This window comes from Melanerpes formicivorus, unplaced genomic scaffold (assembly GCF_026170545.1).
Source record: "Melanerpes formicivorus ecotype bairdi unplaced genomic scaffold, bMelFor1.0.p_v2 SCAF_9, whole genome shotgun sequence".
Classification (NCBI taxonomy): Eukaryota; Metazoa; Chordata; class Aves; order Piciformes; family Picidae; genus Melanerpes; species Melanerpes formicivorus.
The window spans coordinates 25,530,723-25,545,378 of NW_027142361.1; the positions used below are offsets into that span (position 1 = coordinate 25,530,723).

The 14,656-nt window shown below is 49.1% G+C and overlaps 1 protein-coding gene across 1 annotated transcript in view; it reads left to right on the forward strand.

Moving 5' to 3' along the window:
* CFAP61 (cilia and flagella associated protein 61) overlaps nt 1-14,656 on the forward strand; it is a gene marked incomplete at its 5' end in the record, with an annotated part of 345,444 nt that overhangs the window by 185,628 nt on the left and 145,160 nt on the right. Inside the window, 1 exon segment of the mRNA XM_068142941.1 lies at nt 13,679-13,806. Coding sequence (XP_067999042.1) covers nt 13,679-13,806 — 128 coding nt within the window.

The following is a 14,656-nucleotide window of genomic DNA, read 5'->3' on the forward strand; positions in this document are numbered from 1 at the left end:
CCACTAGATGGATAAGGAACTGGCTTGATGGCCGCACCCAAAGAGTGGCTGTCAATGGCTCCATGTCCCAGTGGAGGCCAGTGACAAGCGGAGTCCCTCAGGGATCAGTCCTGGGACCTGTCTTGTTCCACATATTTGTGGGTGACATGGACAGTGGCATTGAGTGCACCCTCAGCAAGTTTGCTGACGACACCAAGCTGTGTGGTGCAACAGACACGCTGGAGGGAAGGGAGGCCATCCAGAGGGACCTTGACAGGCTGGAGAGGTGGGCACAGGCCAACCTCATGAAGTTCAATAAGAGCAAGCGCAGGGTCCTGCATCTGGGTCGAGGCAATCCCAGGCACAAATACAGGCTGGGCAGTGACTGGCTGGAAAGTAGCCCTGAAGAGAGAGACTTGGGGGTGCTGGTGGACAAGAAGCTCAACATGAGCTCTCAGTGTGCACTTGCAGCCCGCAAAGCCAATCAGATCCTGGGCTGCATCAGAAGTGTGGCTAGCAGGTCGAGGGAGGTGATCCTCCCCCTCTACTCAGCCCTGGTGAGACCCCACCTGGAGTACTGTGTCCAGTTCTGGAGCCCTTATTACAAGAGGGAAGTGGAGGTGCTGGAATGTGTCCAGAGAAGGGCCACAAGGATGATCAGAGGGCTGGAGCACCTCTCCTATGAGGACAGACTGAAGGAGTTGGGGCTGTTCAGTCTGCAGAAGGGAAGGCTCCGAGGTGACCTAATTGTCGCCTTCCAGTATCTGAAAGGGGCCTACAGGAAGGCTGGGGAAGGACTTCTCAGGATCTCAGGTAGTGATAGGACTAGGGGGAATGGAATGAAGCTGGAGGTGGGGAGATTCAGGCTAGATGTGAGGAGGAGGTTCTTCACCATGAGAGTGGTGAAACCCTGGAATGCGTTGTCCAGGGAGGTGGTTGAGGCCCCATCCCTGGGGGTGTTTAAGACCAGGCTGGATGAGGCTCTGTCCAGCCTGATCTAGTGTGGGGTGTCCCTGGCCATGGCAGGGGGGTTGGAACTAGATGATCCTTGTCGTCCCTTCCAACCCTGAATGAAACTATGAAACTATGAAACTATGAAATACATTAATAGCAAGAGGAAGGGCAAGGACAACCTCCACTCCTTGGTGGACATGGAGGGGAACGTTGTATCAAAGGATGAGGAAAAGGCAGAGATACTTAACACCTTCTTTGCCTCAATTTTTACTAGCAGTACAGAATGTCTTCAAAACAGCTGGCCTGCAGAGCTGGCAGAAGGAGCCAGGGAGCTGCATAGTTTCCCTATGTTCCATGAGCAGGCAGTTGGAACTCTCCTCAGCCACTTGGATCCCCACAGGTCCATGGGACCAGATGGGATCCATCCTAGGGTGCCGAGAGATCTGGCAAATGAGCTGGCCAAGCCAGTTTCCATCATTTTCCAGCAGTCCTGGCTCACTGGAGAGGCCCCAGAAGACTGGAAGCTGGCCAATGTGGTGCCCATCCACAAGAAGGGCCGGTTGGATGAGCCAGGGAATTATAGGCCTGTCAGCCTGACCTCAGTGCCAGGCAAGATCATGGACCAGGTCATCCTGAGTGCAATCACACAGCACTTAGAGGATGGCCAAGGGATCAGGCCCAGCCAGCATGGATTTAGGAAGGGCAGGTCCTGCCTGACCAACCTGATCTCCTTCTACGATCAGGTGACCCGCCTGGTGGATGTGGGGAGGCCTGTGGATGTAGTCTACCTGGACCTCAGCAAGGCCTTTGACACCGTCCCCCATAGCAAACTCCTGGCCAAGCTGTCAGCCCATGGCTTGGACGGGAGCACACTGCGATGGGTTAGGAACTGGCTGGATGGCCGAGCCCAGAGAGTGGTGGTGAATGGTGCCACATCCAGCTGGCGGCCAGTCACTAGTGGTGTGCTCCAAGGATCAGTGCTGGGCTCTTTATCATCTTTATTGATGATCTGGATGAGGGCACTGAGTCCATCATCAGTAAATTTGCTGACGACACCATGCTGGGGGCAGGAGTTGATCTGCTGGAGGGCAGAGAGGCTCTGCAGAGGGACCTCGACAGGCTGGACAGATGGGCTGAATGCAGCAGCATGAGATTTAACACATCCAAGTGCCGGGTTCTGCACATTGGCCACAACAACCCCATGGAGAGCTACAGACTGGGGTCAGAGTGGCTGGAGAGCAGCCAAGTAGAGAGGGACCTGAGGGTACTGGTCAATGGTAGGCTGAACATGAGCCTGCAGTGTGCCCAGGCAGCCAAGAAGGCCAATGGCATCCTGGCCTGCATCAAGAACAGTGTGGCCAGCAAGAGCAAGGAGGTCATTCTGCCCCTGTACACTGCACTGGTTAGGCCACACCTCGAGTACTTTGTCCAGTTCTGGGCCCCTCAGTTTAGGAAGGATGTTGACTTGCTGGAGCGTGTCCAGAGAAAGGCAACAAAGTTGGTGAGGGGTTTGGAACACAAGCCCTATGAGGAGAGGGTGAGGGAGCTGGGGTTGCTTAGCCTGGAGAAGAGGAGACTCAGAGGTGACCTTATTGCTCTCTACAACTACCTGAAGGGAGGTTGTAGACAGGCGGATGTTGGTCTCTTCTCCCAGGCAGCCAGCACCAGAACAAGAGGACACAGTCTCAGGCTGCATCAGGGGAGGTTTAGGTTGGATGTTAGGAAGAAGTTCTATACAGAGAGAGTAATTGCCCATTGGAATGGGCTGCCTGGGGAGGTGGTGGAGTCACCATCATTGGAGGTGTTCAGGAGAAGACTTGATGGGGTGCTTGGTGCCATGGGTTAGTTGTTTAGGTGGGTTGGATTGGTTGATGGGTTGGACGCGATGATCTTGAAGGTTTCTTCCAACCTGGTTTATTCTCTTCTATTCTGTTCTACAAATATCTGAAGGGTGGTTGTCTGGAGGATGAAGCCAGGCTCTGTTCAGTGATACACAGTAGTAAAATGAGGGGCAGTGGATGTAAACTAATCACATCTCAGCATGAGAAAAACATTTTTCACTGTGAGGGTGGTGGAGCCCTGGAGCAGGCTGCCCAGAGAGTTGGTGGAGTCTCCTTCTGTAGAGATCTTCAAAACCCATCTGGATGCATTCCTGTGTGACCTGCCCTACGTGATCCTGCTTTGGCAAGGGGTTTGGACTCAATGATCTTTGGAGGTCCCTTCCCACCCCTACCTTTTTATGATTCTAAGACACTGAGTACCTGTCAAGTCAGTCCCATGTTTGTACCTTGAGCAGTCCTCCCAAATTCAGGGACACTTTAAGAGACTTAAAATTGAGTCCAATAAACAAGTGTTTAGCTTGAAAAGGTCCAAGTCCTTGGTGTGTAATCAAATCAAGTCTAAGTTCTGCTGTGTTACAGACCCTTTGTGTGAAGAGTTCCTGTGACACCTCTTTGCACACTGTTGATGTTTCACCAAGATACATTTACCAACACCCTGTTCAGAGCATAGCACTGCTGCTTTCCTGTCCAAGCTGAAATCCTCTGTCCAGCTTGTATGTTCATTTTTGGGTGGTTAGTCTCCATTTTTTTCACTGTAAATGTAAACAGAACTAAAAGGAGCTGCAAAATACTCTGTGAGTGTGTACCACCAATGTACACCAATTATGCTGCGAGATCACAAGTGGGAGGCAGGCAGGTTTTTGAATAGAACAGAATTAATCAGGTTGGAAAAGACCTTTGAGATCATCAAGTCCAACCTATCACCCAACACCATCTAATCAACTAAACCATGGCATCAAGTGCCTCATCCAGTCTCCTCTTAAACACCTCCAGTGATGGTAACTCCAACACTTCCCTGGGCAGCACATTCCAATGGCAAATCTCCCTTTCTGGGAAGAACTTCTTCCTACCATCCAGCCTAAACCTTCCCTGGTGCAGCTTGAGACTGTGTCCTCTTGTTCTGGTCCTGGAGAAGAGAAGAGACCACCTGGCTACAACCTCCCTTCAGGTAGTTGCAGAGAGCAATACGGTCTCCCCTGAGCTTCCTCCTCTCTGTTTTCAGAGGAGTACCCTGAGAAATGCATAAGCAGTTTTAGTGCAGGAACAGTTGCAAAGCCTCTCCCTGCCTGCCACTGGCTGTCCCCATGAAGCCCTGTCCCCTGTGATTTAAGAAGGCAAGCCAGCTCTGTCAGCACCTGAGCTTGGGGTTGTGGGTGGCACCTCTGCCCACCTATGGGGAAGCAAGGTGGTAGGTAGTGCAACTGCAGAGGCTGTCAGGTGCCACAGTGGCCAGGAGGGAAAAATCATCCTTCTGATAACCAAAGAAAATACTTTTCTTTCTTTTTCTGAGCTATGCATGCCTCCTCTAATGATGGCAATTATTTTTTTTTACCTTCCATTAGTTAATGATTGCTGGTTTATTTAATAAATTGGACACAAATTAAACAAGTTACTTTGCTATTGACCTATCAATTATGATGTCTGATTGCTCCTCTGGGGAACATATGTAGTCATTTGTCCTGATATTTCATTAGAATAAGGTGGTATTATGGGACCCATCCACCTAATTCCTTACTCCCTGGGGCCGTTTAGTGTACTTAGCTGTTAGAAAGGTGATTTCTGAAGCATGACAGCTGTTGGTGTTGGGGCCATTGTGTGGGGAACAAAAACAGTTCCACTCTACTCACATGCTGCCTTTTTATCATTGCTACAGAAGCCATTTCATAAATTAGATGCAACTCTTGCCTAGGAAATGGCTTTGTGTTTGGATTTTATTGCTGGAGTACATTTCAAAACCAACCAAACCACAACAACACAGCACTGCAAGGCAAGGAGGTGTTTGAACTAGGCATGGCTCTAAGGTCTCTTGGGTTCATCTTATTAGCTGGTGATGTTCCTGTCTAGTTATTCTGGTTGATTAGGTCCATTACAAGTAGCTTCTCTTAATTTCACCATTTTATTAATTATGTTAAAAGCCACATTTCAGAGAAACCATCACTACTAATTTCCCCTCCAGAAGATGTTGCTTTTCTATGAGCAGCACAAAAAGCCTGTCAGAGCTCCTGTGTGCAGAGCTCACAACCCAAGGAAATTGAGTACCAAGAGCAGGGCTTTAAGTGCAGTGTCCCCAGCACCTGTTTGTGGTACATCAGATCTGTGCAAGTGTTAAAACAACACCAGAATGGTCAGGACCATGTCAGATGTTGTAGTTGAGGCAGAGCCATTTAGTGCTGTAGAAAACACACAAGCTGGATTTTTAAGCAGTGGGGCTTGCCTTTAATAATTGGCATCAGTTCTTCTCACTTCTTGATGTCTCTTAGAGTTTTCAATGTCTTTCCAGTTCTCAATAAAGATAAAATGTTTGCAATTATCTTCTGGAATTTTCTCAGTGAAGTGAGGTCCCTGAGATGAATCTGTCTCACCACTGGATGTCATCGTTGCACTGTGATGAACTGCAACTGGGAGAACATTTATCTGGCAGTAAAAAATAATGTTGCCTGGCCAAGGAAGAGACTTCATTTTCTCACATTTTAAATTACTTGCTCTACAGTGATGACAGTTTGCAAGTAATTGGTACATGACCTTTCTGTGAGGTATAGGACAGCTCTCTGGTGTGTTACGTGGATAATTCACCACCTTGTGCAGGGAGGGTGTGTTGAAATCTCAGCTATGGGTCTGTGCTGTTGCAAAGACCTGGTATTGAAGGTCTTTTAGGAATCACAGTGTGCCAAGTATTTCTTGAGAAGGCCACTATCATTGCCATAGCTTTAAATCAAAATGCTTATTCTGCACATGGCCCTGGGCAGCCTGATCTAGTTGGAGGTGTCCCTGCTCACTGCAGATGACCTTTGAGGATCCCTTCCAACCAGATGCAATCTGTGAATATCTTGAGTTATTCTGTTAACTTCTACATAAAGAATGTCTTTATACTGCAATTTCATAGGAAGAATTTAGAGGACTGAATTTTATTAGCCCTCTGTCTCCTATTCATAAGAGAAGAACACGTTAGAAGCCTTAGATTGCTCCCAGCCAAAGTGACACAGCAGAAATACATCAGTGTCTGACAGGATCAAAGTGGCTGCATCTTCTGTTGGTCTCTTCAGTGCATTTATAAATCTGCAGCTGTGCACCCTGTGAAAGGGGAGTGTATGCAACCCAAAGCAGTAATAAATGTGTGATGCTGCAAGATGGAAAATACTTCCCTGTCTTGCATTAGAAATTTGCAAACTATAGTTCAGGGCAAATTTGACAACTGCAGTGTTACCTCTTGGCACTTTCTTCTATATTTGAGAGTCTCTGTTAGCTATTGAGACACCTAGAGACATAACTGGAAAAAGAAAACCCAGCACAGAGTTTATTACAGAATCACAGAAATGTTAGGGTTGGAAGAGACCTCAAGGATCGTCCAGTTCCAACCTCCCTGCCATGGGCAGGGACACCTCCCACTAAATCAGGTTGCCCAGAGCCACATCCAGCCTGGCCCTTGTGACCGTTTGAGGCGGTGCCTTTAACAAAGGGATATTATGGCCGAATGTTTGTAAACAAAAGACAGATCTAAACTAATTTCATTGGTGGAGAGGCAGAAGCACTGCCTTAAGTTTGATTCCCAGTGGGACTAGTCTCAGTCTTTTTTCCCCTCCTTCGGTGGCTTGCAGCTCGCAGCTTTCTGGGCTTTCGGCCAGACTGACTGATAAGATAAGGCCTCTTCTAACACATAACCGCCTAACTGCTTTTTAACATTTTTTAACATTTGATCTCTTTCTCTCTTTCTAACCCTCTCTGGGGAAAAGGGGAGAGAAGGGGGAGCAGGGGTGGGGAACCCCCCTCAGCAGAGGAGGGAACCCTCATTTCTGTGTGACTTTGTTGTATATTTCTGTATATATTGTAAATACTGTAAATTCTGTATATATTTCCCTGCGTTCCCTAAACTGCTTTGTAAATATACAGCACCCACTCCTTTGCTAATCCGGCTGTGCATTTTTTTTTTCCTTTCAATTTTCTTCCCTCTACTCACAGGGGGAGGAGAAGGCCCCGGCCTTTCCCCCAACCCTACAACAGCCCTAAAAAACACTAAGGGCTGGGGCTTCCACTACCTCTTTGGGCAACCTCTTCCAGTGTCTCACCACCCTTATGGTGAAGAACTTCTTCCTAACATCTAATCTAAATCTCCCCTCCTCTACCTTGGATCTGTTCCCCCTAGTCCTATCACTACCTGACACCCTGAAAAGTCCCTCACCATTATTGTCTAAACCAATGTTTGCATTAAGAAGAATAGAAATGAGAAGGGCAACAAAGCTGGTGAAGGGTCTGGAGAACAAACAGGTCTAGTGAGGGGCAGCTGAGGAACTTGAGGTTGTTCAGTCTGGAGAAGAGAAGGCTGAGGGGAGACCCTGAAAGGAGGTTGGAATGAGGTGGGGATTGGTCACTTCTCTCTAGTGTTAGCTGAAAGGATGAGAGGAAATGGCCTGAAATTGTGCCGGGGAGGTTTAGGTTGGAGACTAGGAAAAAATTCTGTATGGAAAAAGTGGTCAGGTATGGGAACAGGCTGGAAAGTGGTGGAATCACTGTCCCTGGAAGTGTTCAAGAGCTGTGGGGACATAGCACTTCAAGACACGGTTTAATGACCATGGTGGTGTTAGGTCACCGTTTGGATTTGATGATCTTAGAGGTCTTTTCCAACCCCAACAGTTCTGTGATTCCATGAGAAGCCAGTAATTAAAAACTCTGTTGTAAGACATTTGGCCAGAGTACTGATCTTGGTGGCACTGGGATTCCAGTTTACTCCTCTGACAGCCTGGCTTGCAGTGTAGCTGCTCTATATCTGAGAAAAAAAAAGTAAGTTAATCCAATCATTTTGGAAGAGAGTTTTCAATTAAACACACAAAAACACTCAAGATAAAAGTTTGTCATTAATTTACAAGTAAAACCATTTCCAAAAGGAAACAGCAAGAGTTGAAAACTGGAAGGTATAAAGGGCAGAAGGTATAAAAATGGCCTTAACACCAGGTAATTTTGTGTTCCCCAGGTTCTGGCTAAGTGGTAGTAAACTGGAGAAGCAACAGTGTTTTCTCCTCTCTTACAAGCACTCCACAGAGTATTTTGCAGGAGGAGTCAGACCATTAAGCTCTGCTGATTTTTGGTGACCTATTAAACATGCACAGCTTTCCACTTCTTAGTACCACTCATCTTGTGCTGTGCACAGAAAAATCATAGCATTAGTCATGCTGGTGAGCCAGGCTAGGTGTTGAGTGAAAGGAAGATAATGCAGTACTGATGGTTTCGTGATTCTCAGCGCGTGGCTGAGGAGAGAGGCAGCTTCAGAAGCGCAGCTCTGGGAGTTTGGCTTTTGGCTTTGATTCCCTTGCTTTTCAGGCGGTAAGGGGCTGGTGGCTTGGGACTTTCCAAAGAGAGGAGGAGGGGCAGCGGGCTCGGATTGCCTACCTGCCGGAGGGCAGTGACGTAGCTGGGGGAGGGGTTGCCGCGGAGACCGCGCGCAAACCAAACAGACCCCAGCGCGTGGCTGAGGAGAGAGGCAGCTTCAGAAGCGCAGCTCTGGGAGTTTGGCTTTTGGCTTTGATTCCCTTGCTTTTCAGGCGGTAAGGGGCTGGTGGCTTGGGACTTTCCAAAGAGAGGAGGAGGGGCAGCGGGCTCGGATTGCCTACCTGCCGGAGGGCAGTGACGTAGCTGGGGGAGGGGTTGCCGCGGAGACCGCGCGCAAACCAAACAGACCCCAGCGCGTGGCTGAGGAGAGAGGCAGCTTCAGAAGCGCAGCTCGGCTTCTCACCGACAGGGAAAAAAAAAAAAAAAAAAAAAAAAAAAAGAAAAAAAAAAAAGAAAAGCCGTGTGGAGAGGGTGGTTACTGCAAGATGGTCACCACTAGAGCAAAGGCTAGCAGAAGGACAGTGGGCACCCAAACAGAGACCACACACAAGCATGCAGATGTTCAGGCAGGTGGCTGCAGTGAGTGCTGGAACCTGGCACTCGACATGGAGGCTGGAGGGAGCAGCTCCTGTTTCAGGTGTGAGCAGGTCAGTGATCTGATGAGCATGGTGGTCAAACTAAAAGAAGAGGTAGAAAGGCTAAGAGATAGAAGAGATGGCGAGCAGAAAATTGACGATTCCCATAATGTAATCTCTTCTAAACCAGAACAGGGGGTAATCTCTTCTAAACCAGAACAGGGGGTAACACTTAGGGGAACAGGGAGTTTGATACCTTCCCAGCAGCAAGCCTCTCAACCTCCCTGTAGTAACCCCCATGAGCAGGGCCAATGGGAACAGGTCTCTGCCCGACGGAAGAAATGCAAACAAAGGAAGTCTGCTCCTGTGAGCAGCACGCTGCCTCCAGTGCAGTTACAGAACAGGTATGAGGCTCTGCAGGAGGAACAGGTCATTGGTAAGGTCGAGGACCCAAGAAGGTCAGAAGCTGCACCAATGACAGGTTGCCTCAGGCCAGCCATCAAAACTTACCCAGAAAAGAAACCTCGCAGGGTCATCGTCATAGGAGACTCCCTACTGAGGGGAACAGAGGGCCCAATATGCAGACCAGACCCATTTCATAGAGCGGTCAGCTGCCTCCCTGGTGCCCAAGTAAAAGATGTTGTAGATAGAATTCCCAACCTCGTGAGTCCTTCGGACTACTACCCACTGCTGGTCTTTCAGGTGGGCAGTGACGATGTAACAATGAGAGGCTCACAATCTATTAAGAAAGACTTCAGAACCTTAGGGCAAATGCTAAAGGGATCAGGGGCTCAAGTCGTGTTCTCTGCCATCCCTCTAACGTCAGCAATGGATGAGGACACACTGAGGAAGGGCCGACAGATCAATTCATGGCTCAGGGGCTGGTGCCATCGACAGGGCTTTGGGTTCCACAATCATGGATTGGTTTTCAAGGCACCTGAGCTGAAAACAACTCATGTGACACACTTGTCCCAGAGTGGGATAAGAATCCTGGGGCAGGAATTGTCAGGGCTCATTGATAGGGCTTTAAACTAGATTTGAAGGGGGATGGGGTTAATAGTCTCCTGCTGGCTGGTGACAAACAGAGGGGCAGCTCACCAGCAGTAGAGAGAAGGAGAGCTGGTAAGGGCTCTCAACTTGCTACCCTGAGGCAAGCCACGAATGATCCACCAGGACATTCTGTGGAAACCGAGGGGATTTGGCACAAGAGGAGGACAGGGCCAGCCCAGCTGAAGTGCTTCTATGCGAATGCGCGCAGCTTGGGCAATAAACAGGATGAGTTAAGTGCCACTGTGCTGCTGGGATGCCACGACATAGTGGCTGTTACTGAAACTTGGTGGGATGAATCCCATGACTGGGATGTAGGCATAGATGGATATAAACTCTTTAGGAAGGATAGGCAGGGAAGGAGAGGAGGAGGTGTTGCCCTCTATGTCAATAGCCAGTTGGAATCATTGGAGCTCCAACTGGGGAGGGATGATGAGCTAGTTGAGAGTGTATGGGTCAAAATTAAAGGCAGGACAGGGGAAGAAGATATTACTGTGGGGGTCTCCTACAGGCCACCTGACCAGCAGATCCAAGCAGATGAGGCCCTCCATAGGCAAATAGAAGCAGCTTCCAGGTCACAAGCCCTGGTCCTCATGGGTGATTTCAACCACCCGGACATCTGCTGGAGGGACAACACAGCAAGGCACCAGCAATCCAGGATGTTCCTGGACTGCATAGAAGACAACTTCCTCCTCCAAATGGTGGAGGAACCAACAAGAAATGGTGCTATGCTGGACCTTGTTCTCACCAACAGGGAAGGGCTGGTAAGCAATGTGAGGCTCATAGACGGCCTTGGCTGCAGTGACCATGAAGCAGTTGAATTTAACATCCTCAGGGCAATCAGGAGGAAGTATTCCAAGCTCATGACCCTAGACTTTAGGCATGCAGATTTTGATCGCTTCAGGGATCTGCTAGCCAAAGTGTCCTGGGACAAAGCCCTGGAGGGAAGAGGGACCCAGGACAGCTGGTCAGTATTCAAGGACCACCTCCTCTGTGTCCAGGAGCTCTGTGTACCAACAAAGAGAAAAGCAGGTAAGAATGCTAGGAGGCCTGCCTGGATGGGCAAGGAGCTACTGGACACACTATTACTTAAAAGGAAACTCTACAGGAAGTGGAGGGAAGGACAGGTAGAACAGGGGGAATACAAGGAAGCTGCCCGAGCAGCAAGAGTCCTGGTCAGGAAAGCCAAAGCAGAGTTTGAGTTGAATCTAGCCAGGGAGATTAAAGGGAATACTAAGAACTTTTACAGGTATATTAATGGGAAAAAGAAGACTAGGGAAGGTGTGGGCCCCCTCAGAAAAGAAAATGGTGACATGGTCACCTGTGATGAGGAAAAGGCTGAGGTACTTAATAACTTCTTTACCTCAGTCTTCACTGCAAGGGCCTCTAGCCACACTCCTGATGTTATGGAAGTCAAAGCCAGGGACGGGGAGGAAGAACTGCCCATTGTAAGTGCAGATCAGGTTCGTGATCATCTGAAGAACCTGAAAGTGTTCAAGTCCATGGGACCCGACGGGTTACACCCACGCGTACTGAGAGAACTGGCAGATGAGGTTGCTAAACCCCTCTCTATTATATTTCAAAAGTCCTGGCAGTCTGGTGAAGTCCCCACAGACTGGAAAAGGGGAAACATTGCCCCCATCTTCAAAAGGGGCAAGAAGGAGGAACCAGGGAACTACAGGCCAGTCAGTCTCACCTCTGTGCCTGGAAAGATCATGGAACAGATCCTCCTGGAGTCACTACTCGCTCAAAAGAATAGTGAAGAGGTGATTGGGAACAGTCAGCATGGCTTTGCCAAGGGCAAATCCTGCCTGACCAACCTGGTGGCCTTCTATGAGCAGGTGACAAAATTAATAGATGAGGGGCGAGCAACTGATGTCGTTTACCTGGACCTGAGCAAAGCCTTTGACACTGTCCCACACCACATCCTGGTGTCCAAACTGGTGACACATGGGTTTGATTGGTGGACCACTAGATGGATAAGGAACTGGCTTGATGGCCGCACCCAAAGAGTGGCTGTCAATGGCTCCATGTCCCAGTGGAGGCCAGTGACAAGTGGAGTCCCTCAGGGATCAGTCCTGGGACCTGTCTTATTCAACATCTTTGTGGGGGACATGGACAGTGGCATTGAGTGCACCCTCAGCAAGTTTGCTGATGACACCAAGCTGTGTGGTGCAGCAGACACGCTGGAGGGAAGGGAGGCCATCCAGAGGGACCTTGACAGGCTGGAGAGGTGGGCACAGGCCAACCTCATGAAGTTCAATAAGAGCAAGTGCAGGGTCCTGCATCTGGGTCGAGGCAATCCCAGGCACAAATACAGGCTGGGCAGTGACTGGCTGGAGGATAGCCCTGAGGAGAGAGACTTGGGGGTGCTGGTGGACAAAAAGCTCAACATGAGCTCTCAGTGTGCACTTGCAGCCCGCAAAGCCAATCAGATCCTGGGCTGCATCAGGAGAAGTGTGGCTAGCAGGTCAAGGGAGGTGATCCTCCCCCTCTACTCAGCCCTGGTGAGACCCCACCTGGAGTACTGTGTCCAGTTCTGGAGCCCCTATTACAAGAGGGATGTGGAGGTGCTGGAACGTGTCCAGAGAAGGGCCACGAGGATGATCAGAGGGCTGGAGCACCTCTCCTATGAGGACAGACTGAAGGAGTTGGGGCTGTACAGTCTGCAGAAGAGAAGGCTCCGAGGTGACCTAATTGTCGCCTTCCAGTATCTGAAGGGGGCCTACAGGAAGGCTGGGGAAGGACTTCTGAGGATCTCAGGTAGTGATAGGACTAGGGGGAATGGAATGAAGCTGGAGGTGGGGAGATTCAGGCTGGATGTGAGGAGGAGGTTCTTCACCATGAGAGTGGTGAAACCCTGGAATGGGTTGTCCAGGGAGGTGGTCGAGGCCCCGTCCCTGGGGGTGTTTAAGGGCAGGCTGGATGAGGCTCTGTCCAGCCTGATCTAGTGTGGGGTGTCCCTGCCCATGGCAGGGGGGTTGGAACTAGATGATCCTTGTGGTCCCTTCCAACCCTGAATGAAACTATGAAACTATGAAACTATAAGTTATCCATGGAACACCAATGTGTCCTTGTGGCCAAAAGGGCCAATGGCATCCTGGGGTGCATCAAGAAAAGTGTGTCCAGCAGGTCTAGGGAGGTTCTCCTGCCCCTCTACCTGCCCTGGTGAGACCACACCTGGAATACTGCATCCAGTTTTGGGCTCCCCAGTTCCAGAGAGACAGGGATCTGCTGGAGAGAGTCCAACAGAGAGCTACAAGGATGATGAAGGGACTTGAACATCTCTCTTCTATGAAGAAAGACTGAGAGACCTGGGGCTGTTTAGTCTGGAGAAAAGAAGGGTGAGAGGAGATCCTATTACTGAGGGGTGGATGTCAAGATGAAGGTGCCAGGCTCTTTCCAGTGGTGCCCAGTAATAGGACAAGGAACAACAGGTACAAGCTGGAACACAGGGGGTTCCACCTCAACATGAGGAGAAACTTCTTTACAGTGAGGGTGGTGGAGCTCTGGAGCAGGCTGCCCAGAGAGATCGTGGAGTCTCCTTCTCTGGAGACTTCAAAAAGTCCCCTGGCTGCATTCCTGTGTGACTGCCCTAGGTGATCCTGCTTCAGCAGGGGGGATTTGGACTCGATGATTTCCTTTCCAACACCTCTAACATTTTCTGATTCTCTAACTAGCAGACTTTGGCTGGTTTATTTGGTTTTAATGCATTTCTATGTGATTTTCCCCCCCCTACAGCTGAGTTATTCTTTGAATCACATAAACCGAAAGCTGGTGCTGGACTCAAGAGTGTCTCTCAACAGCAGGATTGTGGTGGTTGGTGCATCTGATGTTGGAATCTCTTTTCTGGAAACGCTCATTTTTTGGTAAGTTCTTGTGGTGGGTTTGAGAGAAGGGCTAGGCCTTCTCCCCCCCACAAAGAGGAAGGAAAAAAAAACCACAGCTAGCCAGCTGGAGAAGCAAAAGGGAAAATGCTATATTTTACAAGCAATTTTTGGGGAATGCAGGATATATACACAATTTACAGTATTTACAATATATACACAGAAATATACAGCAAAGTAAAAAAAAACAACAATGATACAGGAACGAAATTCCCTCCTCTGGAGGAGGGTTCCCCCCCCTGTACCCCCTTGTCTCCCCTTTTTCCCCAAAGAGGGTTAGAAAGAGAGAAAAAGAGCAGTTATTAATTAAAGCAAAGTATATTAGTAGGCCTTAGTTGCTTATCTGTCCAAGGTCAGTCTGGCAGGGAGCCCAGAAGCAGACGAGCTGGAAAGGGAGAGGGAAAGGAGCGAACTGAGGAAAGTCCCAGCTGCCCCTAAGCTTAAAACTGCATTTTTACCAATCCACCAATGAAATTAGTTTAGAATATCTGATTGTTTTCGTTAATATTCCAAAACATTCAGCCATAGTGTCTCAGCACTGTCTCCTTTCTTAAAGGCACAGCCTCAAACAGTCACAGTTCTTTGTTTCCTTTCCTTTCCTGAGCAGAGTGTTTTGCCTTTTGTTCAAAGGGGCTTGTGTCTTCCGTTTAGAAACATGCTTTGTGTCTAACCAAGTGCTAAGTGTTAAAGGTCTGTGTGTCTGAGGATGTGAAGAGACAGACGCTGTCATGCTGGCTGTCTCTAGAACTCTCAAGTGCTGACAGAGTTGCTCATAGATCCTCAAGGTGAAAGCACACAGAAGATGAGAAACTCAGCTGCTTACAATCTCTTT